Raw genomic sequence first — 19,954 nt, 5'->3', positions numbered from 1 at the left:
AAATCTCTCTTGGATTGCAAAAGTGGCTCAATTGTTCCCCATTAGGATTTTAAACTTCACAGCAGAACCAGGCTTCTGTATGCGCTGTGAGCATTCAAATACTCTTGAAGATGCCACGAGAAACCATTGGCTTTTGCTGTAGTCTTTCTATTTCAGTAACATTTCTGGCAAGAACTGCATTAAATATGGTGCACACGAACGGCCACAGAGTCTCCGTTTATGCCCACTGCCATATAGCTGCTCCCACCAGGTTAAAGTGGAGAAGCAGCAGCCACCTTGGTCAGATGGATGGCTGAACACCTTGCAGTCATCATCTCACAGACCCAGACTGAACAAGAAGGGTTGAGTTACAACTGAGGAAGGCAAAGCTTCCTCAACTGTCCTCAAGGACACATTTGTATCCATTGCTCCACGAATCCTTTTATTACTCAGCCCTGGAAGAGAATAGATCATGAATCACAAATCCAAATGGCTTGGTCTTCAAGTGTAATATGTGTGCTAGTTGAGCGAGAAAACCCAGAGTGTTATACACAGGTATTGCATTTCTTAAAATTAGACTAGCTTAGTGTGCTCAAGCCAAACACGTTCAAATAATGTCTTGAAGAATTAAAAGGTATCTGTGTGATAGCTAATCAGTTTCAGGGGGAAATATCTATACCTCTCATGTATACCTTTCGAGGAAACAGTGATTGGCAGTACCTACACAATGATTAACCCTTTAACTACAGGCATTGAAAAACTAGTTAGAGATATGCCATTTTACCATTGGAACACCTTGTTTTGACATATTTAAACAGAAAATGATAAAAAGAATTATTTAAAAATTTCTCAGAATTAGCATTAATATGGTTTTCTATGTTATCACAGATTATATTTCACATACACACTTGCACACTCACATACACACAGAGACACACAGATACACACACGCACACACACACACACACACAGAGTGACTTTTCTATTTTGATTTCCAAACTGAAGTTGATATTCTAATTCCTACTGGTTTTAAAATTATAAGAAGCATTTATTTCATATCTTAGTAATACATGTTAGTACACTATTTAAAGATAAATAATATATTTCTATGTGAAGAATGCTTATTTTATTACAGGGTGAGGTTAGTTGTACAAATATCACCAGGAATTCTCTATTCCATTTTCTTTAGGTACATTTTAATCACTGCATTTTACTTTACTAGAAGAAAAACTGCCATGATCTAGTAACATAATTGAGCATCATTTTCACTTAATTTAGTCATTTCTTAATTAGCATTTTGATGAACTACGTTAATTTTCTTATTTCTTTTTCTGACACCTCTTATAACAACACAGCCATATTCACAAGGTGCTAGTTAAATTATATACTGCATCAATGCTCAGACTAAAATTAAACGAATTTCAGAATAGGACACAGTAGCACAGATAATTAGTCTAACTGGAGACAGTGAGGCAACAGGGCTCCGGGGGAAGTTATAACTCCTCAGATCCCTGGAATCACACTACCCTGTTTTCACAAGGAGAAAGGGCAACCATGTATCATGGTGTTGACATTTACATGGTGGAACAGAGCCATTCATTCTGCAGATTTTCTTTTTTGCCTAAGAAAAGAAACTAGAGAATCATTAAGCATGATGCTTTGCTGACTTTCTCTTTAGTTGTCAATCATGGTTTTTACATCGAAGAAAATTGGGGTGATGATAATCTTAGGAATAAAATCGGCAGCATCGTTAAATGTCGGTGAGTCATTCAATGACTAATTAAGGTGAGGAGGGTGGAAGCCTAGAGTTGCCACTCGGTTCCAGGCCAAGTCATTTCTGCTTTAGATTCTCACCTTTGTCTAAAGAATGAGATGTTCAACGTTTTGTTTCTACTTCACGATTCTTTACTTAGGTTTGCTGGCGCCCAATCTTTACTTTCACTCCTAAGAAGAAAAAACATTAAAGAATGGAATCATAGTCCAATTTTGGAGCCATGGCCCAACTGTACCAGTATCCATAGATGAATCTTTTCTGTTCTCCTTAGCAACACGGCTGTGGTGGACATAAGCTTTATCTCGTGTGGTTGGAATAGAGGGACAGCAGTTTATGCCATTGAAGACTCTTGTATTCGTAACACAGAGTTTATAATACAATGCAGGGTTTGGATTTCCTGCCTTGTGCTATTCCCTATGGGTGCTCCTGAGAGCCTTCTGGGGTGAGGAGGTCAAGTCTGTGGTCCTACCTCATGAGTTCATGAAGATGGTATAATGGTAGCAACACGATCTCCTGGGCACTGAGCAGCTAGGTTTACAGGAAGCAACAATCCACAGTTTTCAGAAGTAATCATGTTCTGGATGGGTTACAAAAGAGGTGATACTCACCTTGACGTTTCACTGACTTTTCACTTGCAGGACCTCAGATGGTGGCAAAGTGGTCGGCACCATAGAAGTCAGCCTCGTGAAGATGGGGGAGATTGAGGATGGGGACACCGACCACATCACAACAGACGTGCAGGGACAAAAGGTAGGATTGCAGTCCGCTCATTGCACAGATTGAATTAGAAATGATAAGTTTGGCCAGATGCCTGCATTGCCAATACCCCGTGGGGTTTGAGATCTCATTATTCAAAAGCTAAATGAGAATTCATCCTTGGGATTGAAGTACGATACGTGCACTTCCTCTCGGAGCCAGGATGCCCATTTACTCGGAGCTCTGTGAAGCTCTGTGCCATTCAGAAACTCTGTTCTCTTCTGTGCCAGCTCCCATGTTGATATCATCTCTGCTCAGTTGGAACAAAAGTATTGATCATTGTTGCATTCTGCCATAATTACCCTGCGTGAGATGCAGGACGGATTCTGGGAGAGCGACTGCCAAGAGTAGCCCACTCTTTATTCCCAAAGACAACTTTGGAAAGAGACGCGATTTTGTTTTAATTTTATACAAAGGGAGGCATATTTAATGATAACTTTGTATTTTATGAAATTGCATACACACATATGCAGAGAGACAGAGAGAGGGGGGGGAGAGAGAGAGAGAGAGAGAGAGAGAGAGAGAGAGGGGGGGAGGGAGGGAGGGAGAGAGAGGGGGGGAATAGGCACATAGGTTTGGAGGAGGTTCAATGACAGCAATATAATAAACAAAGTAAACTGTTTATTTGAAACCTAAGCCCTAGAAATGTTTGCCTAGTCTCTTGTATTTGTTCTTCCTTTTCTTTACAGTAACAAGCAGCCACATAAAGATCAGCATAAATCTTTTTCTTACAAGGGCTATTTTTTTTTATAGTATTAAAACAATTGGTCACATAGTTCCGGCTTTAAAAACTTCTAGGAGTTTTATAGGACATAATTTTTATGTTCTAATTTTAATAACAAAATACCTTTTCATAATATAACTTATATGTTGTTTTAAACAAACACTTTAAGGGATAAAGCCTTCTGTGACTTATTGCTTCTTAACGTAAAAATGTAAAAATGTAGGATGTATGTTAGCGAGGGTTCTTCTGTAAAGGAACACTTGAAAGTAATGGAGTGTGTGTGTGTGTGTGTGTGTGTGTGTGTGTGTGTGTGTATGTAGAATGAATATATGTGTATGTGCTATAGAAATATATTAAACATTTATGCATACTTTTATAATTATATAATATGTAGATAACTTTATATATTTACAGTTATTCGTATATTATATAATTATATGCAATATAACTAAATGTGCATGTGTGTATGGTCCAGGCAGGCCAACAAGAGCTGCCTCACACTGACCAGGCTGAGAATTCAGTAGCTGTTCAGTCCATGAGGCTGGATATCTCGAAAGTCCCATCTGGTGCCAAAGGCTTGCAGGATTCCAGGGGAGCCCTTGTTCTTCACTAACTTTGGCATTCCAAAGTTGCTTCTAACATCAGGGAAGGAATGCCACAACAAAGGGACAGATGAAATTCCCAGCAAGAATGAGGGCAAACAGGCAAAAAAAACCATCTTTCTTCTTCTGTGTCTCTTTTGCTGGCTTGCCAACAGACAGACGGTACAGCCCACATTCAGGATAGGTCTTCCTGCATCAAATATTCTGAGAAATACCCTCACAGGAAATGTCCAGCAGACGACCCCATTTGTAGCCAAGGTGACAAACAAGATTAACCATCACAGGATATGCTTGACAGCTGAGCCTTGGGAAATATCTCCTTAGGAGATGATGTTTACCTAACAATTAAAAAAATATTTATTTATTTAAAAAATACTGATTACTGCCTTTCCAAATGTATGGCTTTCTCTTAGCAGGCTGAGATATTTTCTCTTTCTACAAACCACGTCCTCCTCCCATCCTCTGGGAAGATTATCATACACTGTGGATTACCCCAAGGCTGTTATGAATGTCAGGCCATGATGTGATTTGGGCTTTGGCATTTGAGACCTTTGGCCTGGAACTTTTTTTTCCATTCCAGCCATGTTCCTGGAATGTGATACATAAAGCTCATCTTTGCCATGGATAGGCACAGTCTCATGTTAACATGGACAAGGAATAACCAGAATTCTAAACTGGTCACTATGTGCTGAAGGGGACTGACGGGCCTGCCTAGACCTGGAGCAATCCACCAGGATCCCAGCTGTCAGAGCGTCACTTCCTACTTCAAAGCTGAGCTGCTCTGCTCAACCTGTCTGTCCCTGGATGTCTCTTTACTGACTGTCCTCTCAGCTCTCTTGTCCCTTTGACACCAGACCACTACGCAGACGAAGCAATACAAACTGGAAGGTGCTAAGTCTGTCCTAGGACACCTCTGTTTTATTCCAACAGCTCACCCAGCCCTAGACATCAGTTCATTGCTACAATAAGGTCATGCAAAGTAAAAGAATGGAATCTGTCTTGAGCCCCCTCTGTATTCTGGTCGGAGTTAACCTGCTCATGGCTCTAGGCCATCAGTAAGATGGGGCTCTGTAACCTGAGTGACATTTTTTCAGCAGTATAGAGCTTCTTACCTACAATGTGCCTCGCCCTACCTCACATAAGTTTTCTGAGCCAGCAACATGGATTCATAACAGATGAAACTTTTTCTCTTTAGAAAATGACTTACATTCTTGTGCCAATCCCTAAGAATATTTATGATTGGGTGATGATCATATATTAAGACCTAAGATCTACAATATTTATGTAAGTTACATGAAAAGAAATTTTATTTCAACAATTCTCAGCATGTTTTTAGAACAGCACAGGTATAAACCTTTTCGTAAATCTTTCTATTCAAAATTGTTATGAAGGGTGGGACAGTCTGCCACTAGTGGTGATCAAAATCATATGTGGCTGACAACTGATAAAAGAAATTAACCAATCTAGGAAGTACTACTGAAATAATACCCCTCTTCATAATCTACCTGGTTTTGAATGGTTGGTGAGATCGCTTAGTTGACAGTAGCACTAGCCAAGCAGGCACTTGTCCCAGGACCCCCTAGAAAGCTGAGCATGGCTGTGAGTAACTCCAGCACTGAGGGCCTGGGGGGTGACTTAAAAAATGGAAGCTTACTTTACTGCAGTTTCTCTTCTAGGCGACTTAGAAAGCAGAAACATACTTTGCTATGGTTCTAGAGTGTATGAACTTAAAACAACTTTTAAACTTGCTTTCCGGTGAGGAATAGTTGAATTAATTAGTTGCAAAGGGTCTGTCTGATTTTGTGTCATAGATCTAAATCTCCAGAGAACATTGGATAGTCATTTCAAAAGGAGAATGCTATTAAGTTGATATTACACTTATCTGCTTTGTAGTTTGGTTGAGAGATGAGGAGTGAGACGTTTCCGTTTTGGTGGCTTCTCTGTCACAGAGGAGGACCTTTTGTTAGGAATCATCAAGTAGTCTTTGATAACCAGCAGCCAATGCTGCCTCTGTGGAGAAAAGTAGTGTCTCAGAACAGCACTGATCTGTGAATTCTGTATTTGTTTAAAAGGTTCCATATAAACTGCCCTGACATGTTCTATGAAAGTATTCTTCCTGTCAAAAACAGTGTCTCGATGCTGTGTCTAATTATTTCATGGATGGCTGTCACACACACACACACACACACACACACACACACACACACACACACACACACTGCAAAAGTGCTTGTATGCTAGTCTGAGACAGACCTGTTTCTAGCAAATAGACATGACACACTGACTTGGTGATTACTGTGTTTGTAAGGGATTTAACAGCTTTGTCTACACGGAAATGAGTTGAGGACATCTTGGAAATAGGAGAATGACCTTAAGTAGGCCAGTGATTTAAAGATTTTTAAGTACATACATCTCCACTCCAGCTATGTATTAAGGAAGACCACATGTACCTTTTAGTTTGTCAGAAAAATCCCTGAAAAGGCATAAAATTCCATAGTAACGCTTCTGTAAAGAAAGACATCAATAGAGTAACAGCAAAACTGCATTTTTCTTTTCAACAGATGAATAGAATAATGTAAAGGATTGTCACAATGAAGGCAGGATTTGGTGTTATTAACAAAGACTGAATTGTTGCCTTCCTCTTCAAAACATTCAAGGAGTGTGTGTTTATTACTCAGGGCTCCATGTTTGAGCTTCTAGAAAGACAAGTCTAGGGGGAAGGAAGAGGGGTGGAAATGAGGGTAAGGAGATGCACATCTGAGCAGACAGGAAATAGTCCAAGGAATTCTGGGTCTACCCCCTGGGGACAGTGATCTGAGACTGTGGCCTCTTTCCTGCAGAGCCTAGCAGGACCTCCAGACAGATAGCAGCTTGCCTTAGACTCTTTCAACTGAAGAACATTCTAGGCCTTTTATTTCTTTTACTTTGTTTATGTTAAGCCATTAGTATCTGAAATACTTGCTGTGAAAATTCTCCTAAGTTCCTCCTCTCTTGGGTTAGAGACGAAGGAATAGTAGTCTCTGACCAGCCCCTTGGGGCTAGAAGAATCTTGTTTCTTCTATGGATTATGGCTTTGTAGGAAGATGTGGGGGCGATTGTTTGCAGAGCTCTCTCCTGCTGTGGATGGACCATTGAGGTCATGTCACTTTCCTCTTGTATCCAGAGAATTCTTCGCTTCATGTGTCACTTCTCCGTCATTTAAAATGTATCTCTTTATCATTTTCATGTTTTTATTTATGTCTTTCAAATTTTATTATTCACTTTCCAGCCTAACTGCAGTCCCTTTCTTCCCAGTTCCACCCTCATACCCCTCCACATTTCCCCATACCCTTTTCCTTAGAGAAGGGGAGACCCCCCATCCAATGTGTACCAACTCATCCTGGTACATCAATCAGCAGAACTAAGTGCACTCACTTCCACTGAGGCCAGGCCAGGCAAGGCAAGGCCCAGCTAGGGGAAGGGATTCAAAGGCAGGCAACAGGATCAGAGACAGCACACACACACACACACACACACACACACACACACACACACACACACACACACACACACTAATTATTAGGAGACCCACATGAAAAACAAGCTGCTCATCTGCTATATCAGTGGTAGGGGCCCTAAGTCAAGCCCCTGAATGCCCTTTGGTTAGTGGTCCAGTCTCTGTGAGTCCCCATGGATCCAGGATCTTTTACTCTGTAGGTCTTCTTATGGTGACCTTGATCCGAGCAAGGCTTTGCATTGTTTTACTAGAGACAAAGAATGTTTGTCCTACAAATGAGATTGTACAATATACTTTTGTTTTAATGTTTCCTCTACTTAAAATCCAGATAATGATATGCTGAAACTCACCAATGTGAAAGGAATACAAATATTTGGGTCCTTAGCATGGCTCACTTCCCTAAGAATATAAATTTTATTTTTGTGCTTGAGGGATAATCATTCTCCTTTTTTTAGTTATTCCGTGAGTGCCCTTTAACTAGAGCTAAAACGTACTCTGTAATTAGTCAACTCCATTACATATAAACATGAGTAAATACTCACCATTTAAGTAAGCCATACAAACCAGATGCAGCTAGAAATCATTTTACACAAAATATCTGTAGAAAACTCTTGACACTAAATGAAGAGCTTCACATTGCTACAAACAAAAGTAAATAACTTCATCTCTCATTTTATTATGTTAAAGTAAGATTAATTTTTTTCTATTATGTTCCAGTGTGCTCTAGTGTATGATTCTACAGCACCAGAGAGTCTGAGTGGGAAGGAAAACTTACCTTTCATGAATGCAGGTATGTAACTCCATCTGGGATACTTGTGTTAATGCTATATGAAGATAAATTTTAATTTGTTATGAAATCTGTGATATTGAATTTGGACGGTATTTTCTCAAACACCTTTCTCAGTATTTAGCTTGCTCCATGCTTGAGGGAGCTGAAAATAATGGATTATTAATTTTCTCTTTTCATAGAAGAGCCAGGATTACATGTGGCCTTACTTCAGTTCTAAATATAGTTTTAAATATCTTAATGCAGGTAACCTTAAGGAATGTGTAGATGGTAATAGATCAATAGCTTCCTTTTCATTACACCAGGGAGAATGGGCCAATTCAGTAGTGTCCTAAAGGCTAGAGTTTTCAAATTTTAAAAACCCAAACTAAGTACTAGATCTTAAATAAGAAGTTCATTGATAACAAAGTAAACAAAAAACTAACTAACCAACCAACCAACTAACTAACTAACCAACCACTCATGACTTTGACCTATGTGTCCCACTGTCTTTCTTTCTATTTATCTATCCAACTTCAGCAGCTTTAGCATGAATCTGTTGAATCCCCCAGTGGGAATTTTAATCTTTAGAAAAAGGGAGCTGTTGGCATTCTTCTCTGGGCTTTACATTAATGTATTCCATGGAACCTGGCAGTTTGGAGTGAGTTATGGAGTCCTCACTGAGTGGGAGAGAATGTCATATCTACAATCTTCCATTTATATCTCTAGAGGTGTGATTCACAATTCAGGAAATTCACTTAGCCATTGTAAGATGCAAAGACCATTTACATAAAGGTCTCCTCCCTTTCCTAGCTTGTTTATGATAATGCAAAGTTGAAAGGGTGTGTTGGGAATCTGAAGGGAGCAGGGAAAGCTCAGGGTGGAGCTCGAAGGTCACTGAAGCAGCTTGGCAAGCACATTAGCCGTTTGAGAAAAACGAAACACAAGAAGCCCCAGCAAGAGTCAGATATGTGAAGCACTGCTATTTGATTTTATAATTATATAATTCATACCATAAAGTTGGAAACAGGTTGGTTCCTTTTCATTGCTGTGGTAAAATATCCTAAGAAGAAGCAACTTAAAACATTTATTTGGGCTTATAGTTCCAGAGAGTTAAGACCCCATCATGATCATGGTAGGGCCACATGGCAGCAATCAGCTCTTGATAACAAAAGCAGGAAGCTGAAAGATCCCATCTTCCACCTAAATGGGAAGCGTAGTGGACAGGACTTGCCATCTAAACTTGCAAATCCAGCTCTCAGCCATGTATCCTCTAGCAAGGCTCTGCCTCCCCAGAGGTCCATAACCATCATAAATGTAACTAAGCATTCTGATACTTTGGCCTATGGATAATATTTCTCATTCAACCTACCTACTGTGTCTCGTTATTTTTATTTATTTCAAGCAGAGTGGTAATAAGAAAGTTAAATTTCTTTTATCTTGAGGAATGGGGAGTAGGGGCAATTAACTTGGAGCACAAAGAAGTATGACTGGGTGTAAAGGTTTCATCACTATGAAGAGAAACCATGGCCGAGGCAACTCTTATGAAGGAAAACATTTCATTGGGGCCGGCTTATGGAGGTTCAGCCCATTATCATCCCAGCAGGAAGCATGATAGCTTGTAAGCAGACATGGTGCTAAGAGGTAGCTGAGAGTTCTACATCCTGATCAGCAGGCAGCAAGGAGGGACTGTGTGTCACAAGGGGCATAGCTTGAAGATATCTAAGACCTCAGAGCCCACCGCCATGGTAACACACCTCTTCCAACAAGGCCACACCAACTCCAAGGCCTTAACAGTGCAGCTCCCCAGGGGCCAAGCCTGCAAACCTGGGTCTAAGAGGGCCGTTCCTATTCAAACCACCACAGGTGTCTCAGAGTCACTGCACTGGGTGTTCCTGTGAAGTTACATTAGAAAAGCGCCCCCTTGGCGTCTCCAACTCTCAGGAGCAAGTTTTCCTGGGGCTCAAAGTTTCTTGCATTGTTAAATTAAGGGCGTGGTCTAGGCTCTCAGAACTGGCACCAAAGCCTAGGCTTGCCAAACAGCAAGGGTTCTCCACGGGGCATTTAGCCTCTTTGCATGTCAGTGACCAATCCCACCCCCACTCCCACCCCTCCAAGCAAATTTAGACTCCTGTTCTCTCTCTCTGTCTCTCTCTCTGTCTCTCTCTCTCTCTGTCTCTCTCTCTGTCTCTCTCTCTCTCTCTCTCTCTCTCTCTCTCTCTCTCTCTCCCCCCCCCCCTTTCTCTCTTTCTCTCTCTCTGCCTGAGCGGTTGCAGGTGTGCTCACCTGTGCATGTGTGCATGTATGTTCCAGGCCAGAGGTGGGCTATACATATCTTTATTTCTCTCCACTTCATTTTTTTTGAAACAAGGTTTGACACTGAACGCAGAGCTCCCTGTTTTATCTAGACCGGCTGCTGTCTGGCACCTGTAACTGACAGGCCTGTCTTGCCCCTGCCAACTTTTTCCCAGGAGTGGGGCTACAAGTGCATTCAAGCGCACTGCTTCTTCAGTCTTTTGTTTGTTTGTTTGTTTGTTGTTGTTGTTTTGCGTGGGGTGGGGGAGCTGAGGGATCGAACCCAGGACCTTGTGCTTGCTAGACAAGCGCTCTACCACTGAGCTAAATCCCCAACCCCTCAAGTGCACTGCTAAGTGCTTTACAAGGGAGTTAGATTCAAACCCAAGCCCACAAGCCTGCACAGTGAGTATCTTACCCATTGAGACTTGTCCCCAGACCTGAATTCTTTTTGACTCTTCAAGGTTTGTATTGACTGCAGCCCAGTTTTGCTCTTGAAAATTTCCCATCTTTTTCCCAAACGTTGCATAAGTATGTTCGTTCGGTGTAACTCATGTGGAGCCAAATACAAACTCTTAGTGCTTTGTAACTTTGTTTCAGAAATCTCTCATTTGCATTTAAAACATTTAAAAATTTTGTTGAGAGGACACTTCCCTTTATATTTAGTAATTATCACATACACACATACATACATCTCTAAAGAGTACTTCATTTGCTGAATGTTTCTATTAGGATGCTAAGTCAGACTGGCTAATGACTCTGTTATGAGTTTCTGGCTGTCAGCAAATGATAGGTTTGATGTAGCCTTCCTTGCATACATCCACAGTTCTTGAGTCATGAAATTAGCCCTTTTTCTTTAAACACTACTGTAGTGTTGTATATTACAATGCACACTGACTGTCCTCCTTATTCTGAGAGGGCTTGGGTATCACACAGTGGTGATTCCTAGGAGTGTAACTTGAGTAGGCACAGATAGAAGGGATGTCCATCGTCATTCAAGAACACATACAGGCTATCTTTCTATTTAGGGAATTTATTCACTCTTGATTCAGAGATAAACCATACCTTTCTGCAAAGTAGACCCAATATATCCACTTTGTCACAAAATAGACTTAAGCCATTTTTTCTTCTTTGCTGGTGACATAGATTGCCAGCTACTACAGATGGATATTTTTCTATCTTTTCATTTTAAATTTTATTGCATACATTAACAAACATGGGACCCTTAAATATTGCAAATTTAATTTCATGTTGTTTAAAAATAACTCTTTCTGCAGACATAATAAAAACATCCATCCTGTAGCACTGAAACAATTACTTATTGGTAAGGTAAAATTTCATTTTTCAATATAATTTTCAGTTCTCATGAATGTGCAGCTTTGAGATTTCAAGTGAACCAGATAAAATAGACAGTTTTTCCATCTGGTCTTTTTATTTAAAGGTGATCCCCAAACTAGAGGGGGGGAGAGAGAGAGAGAGAGAGAGAGAGAGAGAGAGAGAGAGAGAGAGAGAGAGAGAGAGAGCCCATTATCCAGTAATGGCACACATGGAAAAGAAGGTGCCCAGAGCAGCAAGATGCTTAGGCGTCCTAAGAGTGAGTGGAGGGCCCTTGAATCAGCAATGCATTCCCTACTCTCAAATATGTAAGATGCTCCAGGCTCAATACAATAGGAAATTGATAAAATTGATAATATCTTGGCCCATATTCTTACTAGAATTTATGCTTCAGATATCAGATAATTGCATTTAAGTTTTGAATAATATAATTTTCTTTACAAATCACTATGAAGTGTGTGTTTGCGTGTGTGTGTGTGTGTGTGTGTGTGTGTGTGTGTGTGTGTGTGTGTATTAAGACAATGCCTTGCCCAGGCTATCCCAGGACTCAAAATCCTTTCGCCTCTGCCCCTGCTCACCCATATGTATAGGCAGGCTCCTATACATTATGTATATGTATGTATACATTATGTATATGTATGTAACACTTATAGGCAGGCTTCACATTTAGCATGTTTCTATTTTATATATTTCTTTAAAATGTAATTATACTGCACAGAACCACACAACTAAGCTAAATATTGAAGTAGCATTCTATTCACTAAGACCCTATCCACGATTCAGGATACTTTATGGCTGTAAACGTATTCACCCTGTTCATTCTGAGTGCTCATGAATTACAAACAAAAACCAGCTATTTTCTCCCTTTTTTGTTTCCATGCAGAACTAAAAGTGTTACCGTCTCAACTATGAGATAACACCGTTTTATGTCAGAGATACTGGTTTTTTTTTTATGCTAGTTGAAATGATCTGTCTGTGTAATTATTAGTCTGTAATTATAAAAAGGGGTTATTTTGACTTAAAGCGGTGGTCTTTATTCCTTTTATCTTAATTATTGACAAAATACTACTTCTCACTACAGCATCCTCTCGCACTCACATCTTGTGCTTAGTTCACCTTCATTCCCAGCATCCCTTCTTATCCACCCCTTCTCACCGGCCCTGTTCCCTTTCTACTTTTCTTCTTGTCACCTTCCAGGTGCCTTTGTCCTTTGCTGTTCTAATAATCTAATGCAATCAGTGTACCTTACATGCCAGGATTCTCCAGCTCTTTTCACTTAGCGTGTGTTAATGTATTTATGTTTTTAATCAGCTCCATGAGAAGGGGGGTTTCATGTGATCAGTGGTACCGTCTTGTGGGTGCCTTTAAATGCTTCAACTCTGTGCTGTTCATCTCCTCTGTTGTCTGCCTGAGATGAAGATAGATAATCAAGGAAGGAAGATGATGTTGTCTGAGCAGAAGGATTTTGTGTAGAGACCTGCAGAACCCTCTCAGTCATGGTTAATCTTCTCACCATTCTGAGCCTGTGTGCTTTAATTAGCGAGGCCTTTAATTTTGACCTTTTTTTCTTGCCTGTGCACTTCAGACCACACAATGGTTAGTGTTGTCTCTCCTCACCTCATGAGGAAAGTGATGTTGGGAACATGTGAGCTGCATTTCTGTGGAATGAGCACTGAATCAGATGCAGGGAGAAAACCAACAACTGCCCACCCCTCCCTAGCCTGCAAAGAGGGCTCCCATCCCATGCTATCATGCAGCAGATTATAGGATTCCCAATACAGTGACCAATTGCATGAAGCAATGAATTATAAAGGAAAGGCAGCTTTGACTCACAGGTTTGGAGGTTGTAGTCGGGCAAGTGATGTCATTTATACTGGGTCTCTGACTTGATTAACACATTGTGGGAAAACACTGTGGAGCTCACAATGAGTCACGAAGGAGCAGAAGAAGGGAAAGCGACCAGAAACTAGAGTTTCCTATTTCCTTTGCAGCCAGTGTCTCTAGTCTTCAATGCTCAAAGGTTCCTCAATGAGGTCTCATTTCTTACACTTTCTAGTCTTTGCTATTAGCACACCTTAGGGTCATTCCTTTTACACAAGGGCCATTAGAAGACATTTATGATAGCTAAACAGACAGCACAGTTGTATACTAACAACTATGGGGCACATGTAGTACAAATTAGTCCATTGGAAGGAGGCAGTAGACGCTGAGGAAGACTTCCTGAAGAAAGAGTGAATTCAGTTGATTTTATAGGAATTCTAACTGAAGCTAGTAGAAAAGAGGTAAGCATACCATATGAGACAGATAAATACTTTGATCAGAGGCATACTAATAAGTAACTCTTTTTTCTACATAAAATGTGAACTCCCTTTGAGCTTTTCCAGTTGCATCCTGCCTTGATCTTCACAGAATGGACAGAGCTGAAATATACCCCTTCTCTGACCATACAAGGTCTAAATTCAAATTCTGTAGTGTTGGGGTAGTAATCTCAGCTTCTGTCCAGACAAACCACACAAGGCCAACACAGTTCCACGTGGAAAGGTTTAATGAGAGAATGAGACAAGGGAGATGGATGAGAGAAAGAAGAGTAGAAGAGGAGAGGAGTAGAGGTCGGCCATGAGCAAGTGGAGGGAAGAGGGGAGGGGAATAAGGAAAGAAAGGACAAAGGGGGAGAGGGTAAGAGCAAGAGAGCAAGAGCACGAACAACAGAGTGAGAAGGGGGCAAGCAGCCCCTTGTATAGTGTCAGGCATACCTGGCTGTTGCTAGGTAACTGTGGGGCAGAGCATACCTGGCTGTTGCCAGACAACTGTGGGGGTGGAGCTTAGACAGAATGCTAGCATGTAGACTTCATTCATTTATTTAGTTTATTCTTTATAATGGTGTCTGTTTTAGTTTTCTATTGTTCTTGGTCTTAAATCAGTTAGAAGACCAAGAGTCCTTGATGAGAGAAGCAATGTCATCAACCCAGAACCAATAATGGCAACACAATTTAGATGCCCTAGCATATTTAGAGAAATGTCACTATGGATTTCTTGAGAATTTAGTTTTATCATTAAGTTTAAAAATTGTATTCATATGAATGCATCTGCGTATGGACATATGTACTTGGTGCAGGGAACTGCAGAGAACAGAAACCTTAGATTCCCTGGAACTGGAGTTAGAGGCAGCCGTGAGCTGTAGAGTATGGGTAATTACTCTTAATCCCTGAACCATCTCCAGTTCTAGGAACTTCATCAGTGAAGAATTTATAAACACATGTTGCCTTCTTAAAAACTGGTTTTACTATGTTGTGTTGTGTCTCTTTTGTTTTCTTCTCCCGGCTGGCAGTTTCCCTCCTTCAGCTCCTCCAAGTCTCTCCTGACCCCCATCCCCTGTGCTCCAGATCCACTCCCCCATTATCCTTCAGAAAAGAGCAGGCCTCCCAGGGATATCAACCAAACATGACACAACAAATTGCAATAGACTAGGCACATGCACTCATATCAAGGCTGGACATAGCAAGTCAGCGAGAGAAAAGGTGTCCTAAAAGCAGGCAAAAGAATAATGCACAGCCCCCTGTCCCACTGTTAGGAGTTCCATGAGAACAAACTACACAACCACAACATAAACGCAGAGGACCTGACTCAGACCCATGCAGGCTCCACGACTGCTGCTTCAGTCTCTTTGAGCCCCATCCGCCCTGCTTAGTGGATGCTGTGGGCTGTGCTCTTGGGGTGTCTTCTACCTCTCATTCTCTGTTCTTCTTTCTCAGCTCTCGTTTTTTCTTACTTTCCCTTCTTGTCAGTGGTTCTGTTCTTCCATTTAGATTGTTTAGTTCTTACCCAGTCTTGATAAGAGATGAGTTATATTTCAGATGTATATAAATCTAAGGTAATTTTGAGTACCACTTGGTATCTAACTGAATTACAAGGACCTACGTTAACAATACAGGACACCATTTACAGAGGAGGCAGGATCGATACAATCAGCTTTTTTTTTTTTTAAAAAAAAAGCCATTAAACAACTCTATAACTGAGAGCACAGAATGAATGGATTCCCATGAAGTTTCCAGAACATTAATGTATTCATTTTGGAAGACCCCAGACCAGGGAATTCAGTTCCTATTAGGTAAATCATCTCACCCTGCTCCTGAGACACAGGAGGGGAGTCCAGATGAGCCTGGAGAAATACACGAAGAGAACATGGTGAAATAATAATGCTTTCTGTCAGTCCTTTGGACTCTGGGTCACACTTCAATCCAGCTATCCTACCCATAACCCCTCATCCTTCTTTATTTCTAGGAACAGATATGAGGAAAGCAAGTCTGATGACTCTGATTTGTCTCTTTGCCCCAGGTTGTTGGAACAGTGGGTTTTTATACGTTATCTGTCTTGGTTTTGTTGAACACTTCCTTGGCATCTTTACTTTGAATTACTCAAACCCATCAAAGCCTGGCTTTCGTAATTGATGAATCCTAGGAAAAGCTGGTGGCATGCCACGTTTTAGCACACTCCTGTTACAGAGTCCAGGAGAAATGATACAGTCATTTGACTAGAGATGCTAAGAGGACAGAAATCTTCAATTTACACTCTGCTCTTGTGTTTATCTGAGGCTGGTCCTCAAGGGAGTAAGTAATGTTGAGATCTGGGCCTGTTTAGAATGACACTCATTAAGTGTCATTACTCGTGGCTCAATGCAAAACAACTCAAGAGCTTTTCTCTTTGTGGAATCTGCCATGTGGTATTTTTAACCTCTGCTTTGGACAAAAGCCCATTAAACATGCAAATGAGAATACATATAAGGTGGTCTCAAAAAATGGCACGTGTAGGACTGGAAAGACAGCTTGGCCGTTTAGAGAGCTTACTGCTTTTGCAGGAACTGAGTTTGGTTCTCAACACCCACACCAGGCATCCACAACTGCTCATAGCTACAGTTCCAGGGTAGCCAACACCGTTTTTCAGCCTGCACAGGCACCTGCACAGGATTCATATTAGTACAAACAGGCACATACACACCTATACTTAAGCATAGCATTATATTTTAATGAATTAACCCCGGCAGTGGGTTTACCACCCGCACCAATGGTTTGTGTTCCCGTATGAACCACACACACACACACACACACACACACACACACACACACACACACACACACACACACACACACACTCACACACACACACACACACACACACACACACACACACACACACGCACGCACGCACACGCACACGCGCGTGCGCCCGCCTCTAATTTGACTTACAGAGCCTTTAATTTGACTACACTTTATAGAGCTCCATAACAGAGCCACTGCCTAATCGCTACGTGGTTAATCCCGAATTATTACTTACTAAATTTTGTGTTTTATCTTGGCTGCCCTGGACCCAGAGGGCTGCCCAAGTGGGCCATGCTCTGGGTCACACTCTCCCTGCTCCTTCACTTAGCGGTCATGCCTCTGTGTCCTGCACTTTTCTCAGACACGGCGTCTCTCCCTCCTCCACTCTCTCCTGGATCTCCCTCTTCCTCCTCCTCTCTCCCAGTTCCACCACCCCACCCCCCAAGTCCGTCTGTCTACCCTTCCCAGTCATTGACTGTAAGCACTTTATTTACCAGTCAGAACAGGGCCAGCTTCCCAGTTTGTGGAGAGACTCTTGAAAGCAGCTTTTGGGACCCAAATTAACATTAGAATACAAGCAGCCTTAGGTCTTAGACACAGAAATGTGTCTCATTTTATGTGGTGTGAGAGTGTTACAGCTCTGAGGGGAAAGGCTTTCACAATGGAAGTGTCACACAGCTCTGCTCCAGGGAGTGGGGAATGTTTCCCCAATTGCAAGTGTCACAGTTCTGCTCCAGGGCTCAGGTGCTCTGGCGAGGACAGGTTTCCCCAAAGTGTTAGAGCTCAGAAGGAAAAGGTATCCTGGCAGTCTGGAACCAAGGAAAATATCTCAAAGTCACACCATACAACAAATCTTACACGAGAGATTTATTGGAAGGGAAAAAATCCAGGAGGATGACTACCTCTGCCTGGGCAAGAAGAAGCTGAGAGCTGAGAACCCAGGGTTTATACAATGTTTCTTCGGGTGGGAGGTGGGGCAGAGCTTTTCAGGGTGGAGATTTCCAGGGTGGTTATTGGTGGGCTTTCAAGTCCAGAGCTTGGGATGAGCCCAGAGACTGAAGGAATTGAGGGCATTTTAAATCTAGAGCTTGGGTTTTTTATTCTGCAGCTCAAGGGCTGGGAACAGCCATTAGGGCAGTTAGAGCATTCTGTGGGTGGAACTTGCTGGTTGGAGGTCCTCAGGAGAGAGCCCTAGCCACTCACATGCCTTGGGTGGATTATATGTAGTACGTTATTATTTAGGGTGTAAGACTGTTGCACAATAAAAAAAAAAGCATAAACAAGAGGCATCATGGAAATTCAGAGTTCAAGGTCATAGTCATGTATTCTAGTGCTTGTAGAATGAATGGGAAAGGAGTTGGTAGTCACACTCAGTGTTTGGTCCACTGTGAGTCTTTGATACTCCGATGCCCTTGCTTTCTTTTATGTGAGGATGTGAAAACTGCCATTATCGACACAGCAAACAACTGAGTTCCGGTCATCTTTTGTTTTGTTTTGTTTTGATTGCACAGAATGTTATCATGACTATTAAAGATTAGGTTATATCTATATATCTATCAATTGATCGATCGATCAATTGATCGATTGATTTATCTGCATCTATCATCTATTTCCTCTATTAATTTTTGTATTCACTTTACATCCTGATCAATGACCCCCCTCCCTGTTCCCCCTCACACAGTCCCCCTCCCGTTCCCTTCCCATTCTCCTTTGAGAGGGTGGAGACCCTGCTGGATATTCCCCCATCCTGACCCATCAAGTTTCTGCAGGGATCGGCTCAAACTCAGGATCCATTGCGTGGATATATAGGAAGTATCCTTGCCTGAGATGTAATGTCATAAAGGAAAGCTGTTGAATAAAGTTGAATTGCGAAGGGGATCCTGTCATGTGATAGGTAGTCATCTTCCTGTCCCTGTGACAAAGTATCTGAGCAATTGATCTTCATTGCTTCGTCAATTGGCTTCACTGGTATTGGGCCTGTGACCAGACAGAACATTGTACTGAGGCGTGTGTGAGGGAGCAAAGTGGCTCAACTCCATGTGGTGGGAAAGCAGAGAAGCAGAGAGGTGTTACTGAGAATTTCCAGGACATGGTACCATCAGTGATTCTGCCGTCATTCCACAGGGCCACAGGCTGGCAATCTAGTCTTTGAGAGAAACTTTGAAGGGACATTCCAGAAGTAAAACATAACACATCACATCAGTGTTCTGAGATTGGCAAATGTATAGTTTGATTTTGCTTTGGGAAACCTGAATCTCATTATTTCAGCACCCAACTATAAAATTTAGGTAGGAAACATTCATGGAGTGGTTTTCCTTCATGAGTGACTTGCCAGAAGAGAGAGAGAGAGAGAGAGAGAGAGAGAGAGAGAGAGAGAGAGAGAGTGTTTTGAGTGTGTTCTATGTGTGTTTGTGTATATGTGAGCTGTGTGCATAATGTGTGTTTGCACCATGTGTAACTTGTATTTGTGAGCCCATCTGTATTTTCTGTGTGTTGGTGTGGATGTATGTCTTCTGTGTGTTTGTACGCATAACTGTGTATATGTGTGTATTGTATGTGTTATATGTGTGCTTGTGTGTGTGTTTATATATGAGTGGGAAATGGGTTTATATATGTGTATGGTAGGTGTATATGTATGTTCATGTTATATATATTTGCATGGTATATGTTTGTATATATAACATATACAATATATACATATATGTTTGTGTTTGTATCTATGTTTTCTATAAATGTATGTGGTTTTGATGTGTATTGCAATTATGTGTTATATATATGTTTGTGTATTTTGTGTATATTTGTGTGTTTGTGTTGTGTGTATATATGTATGCATGTATTTGTATGTGTGGTGTATGTGTATGTTTATGTGTATGTATATGTGCAGGTGTGTATGCACGAGAGTGTGTGTATGTGTGTGTGCACGTGTGTGTGCATATTTCGTTGTTGTTGTTGCAAGGTTCCTTCAACACCGTCAGCAGCTCTGTTGTCTCTGTGGATGATGAGTGCATAATAGTCAGAGGATACTTTCTCTACCACTCATTAATCAAAATGTCCTTGTTTTCTGCTTAAAAATTTTTCAGCACAGGTTTATATTTAGAAACATGAAAAGCACTGAAATGAAAAAAACTCAA

The 19,954-nt window shown here is 41.3% G+C and overlaps 1 protein-coding gene across 3 annotated transcripts in view; it reads left to right on the top strand.

Annotated features, from left to right (window-relative positions):
- Inpp4b (inositol polyphosphate-4-phosphatase type II B) overlaps positions 1 to 19,954 on the top strand; it is a 339,582-nt gene that overhangs the window by 136,857 nt on the left and 182,771 nt on the right. For all 3 annotated transcript variants that reach the window (XM_032887879.1, XM_032887880.1, XM_032887878.1), the window contains 2 exons: positions 2,392 to 2,503; positions 8,049 to 8,121. In XM_032887879.1, the coding sequence (XP_032743770.1) occupies positions 2,392 to 2,503; positions 8,049 to 8,121 (185 nt within the window). The remainder of the gene's footprint in view (positions 1 to 2,391; positions 2,504 to 8,048; positions 8,122 to 19,954) is intronic.

The sequence above is a fragment of the Rattus rattus genome, chromosome 17 (genome assembly GCF_011064425.1).
Source record: "Rattus rattus isolate New Zealand chromosome 17, Rrattus_CSIRO_v1, whole genome shotgun sequence".
Lineage (NCBI taxonomy): Eukaryota > Metazoa > Chordata > Mammalia > Rodentia > Muridae > Rattus > Rattus rattus.
Note: the sequence above shows the minus strand (reverse complement) of the source record. Positions and strands in the feature narration are given on the sequence as shown.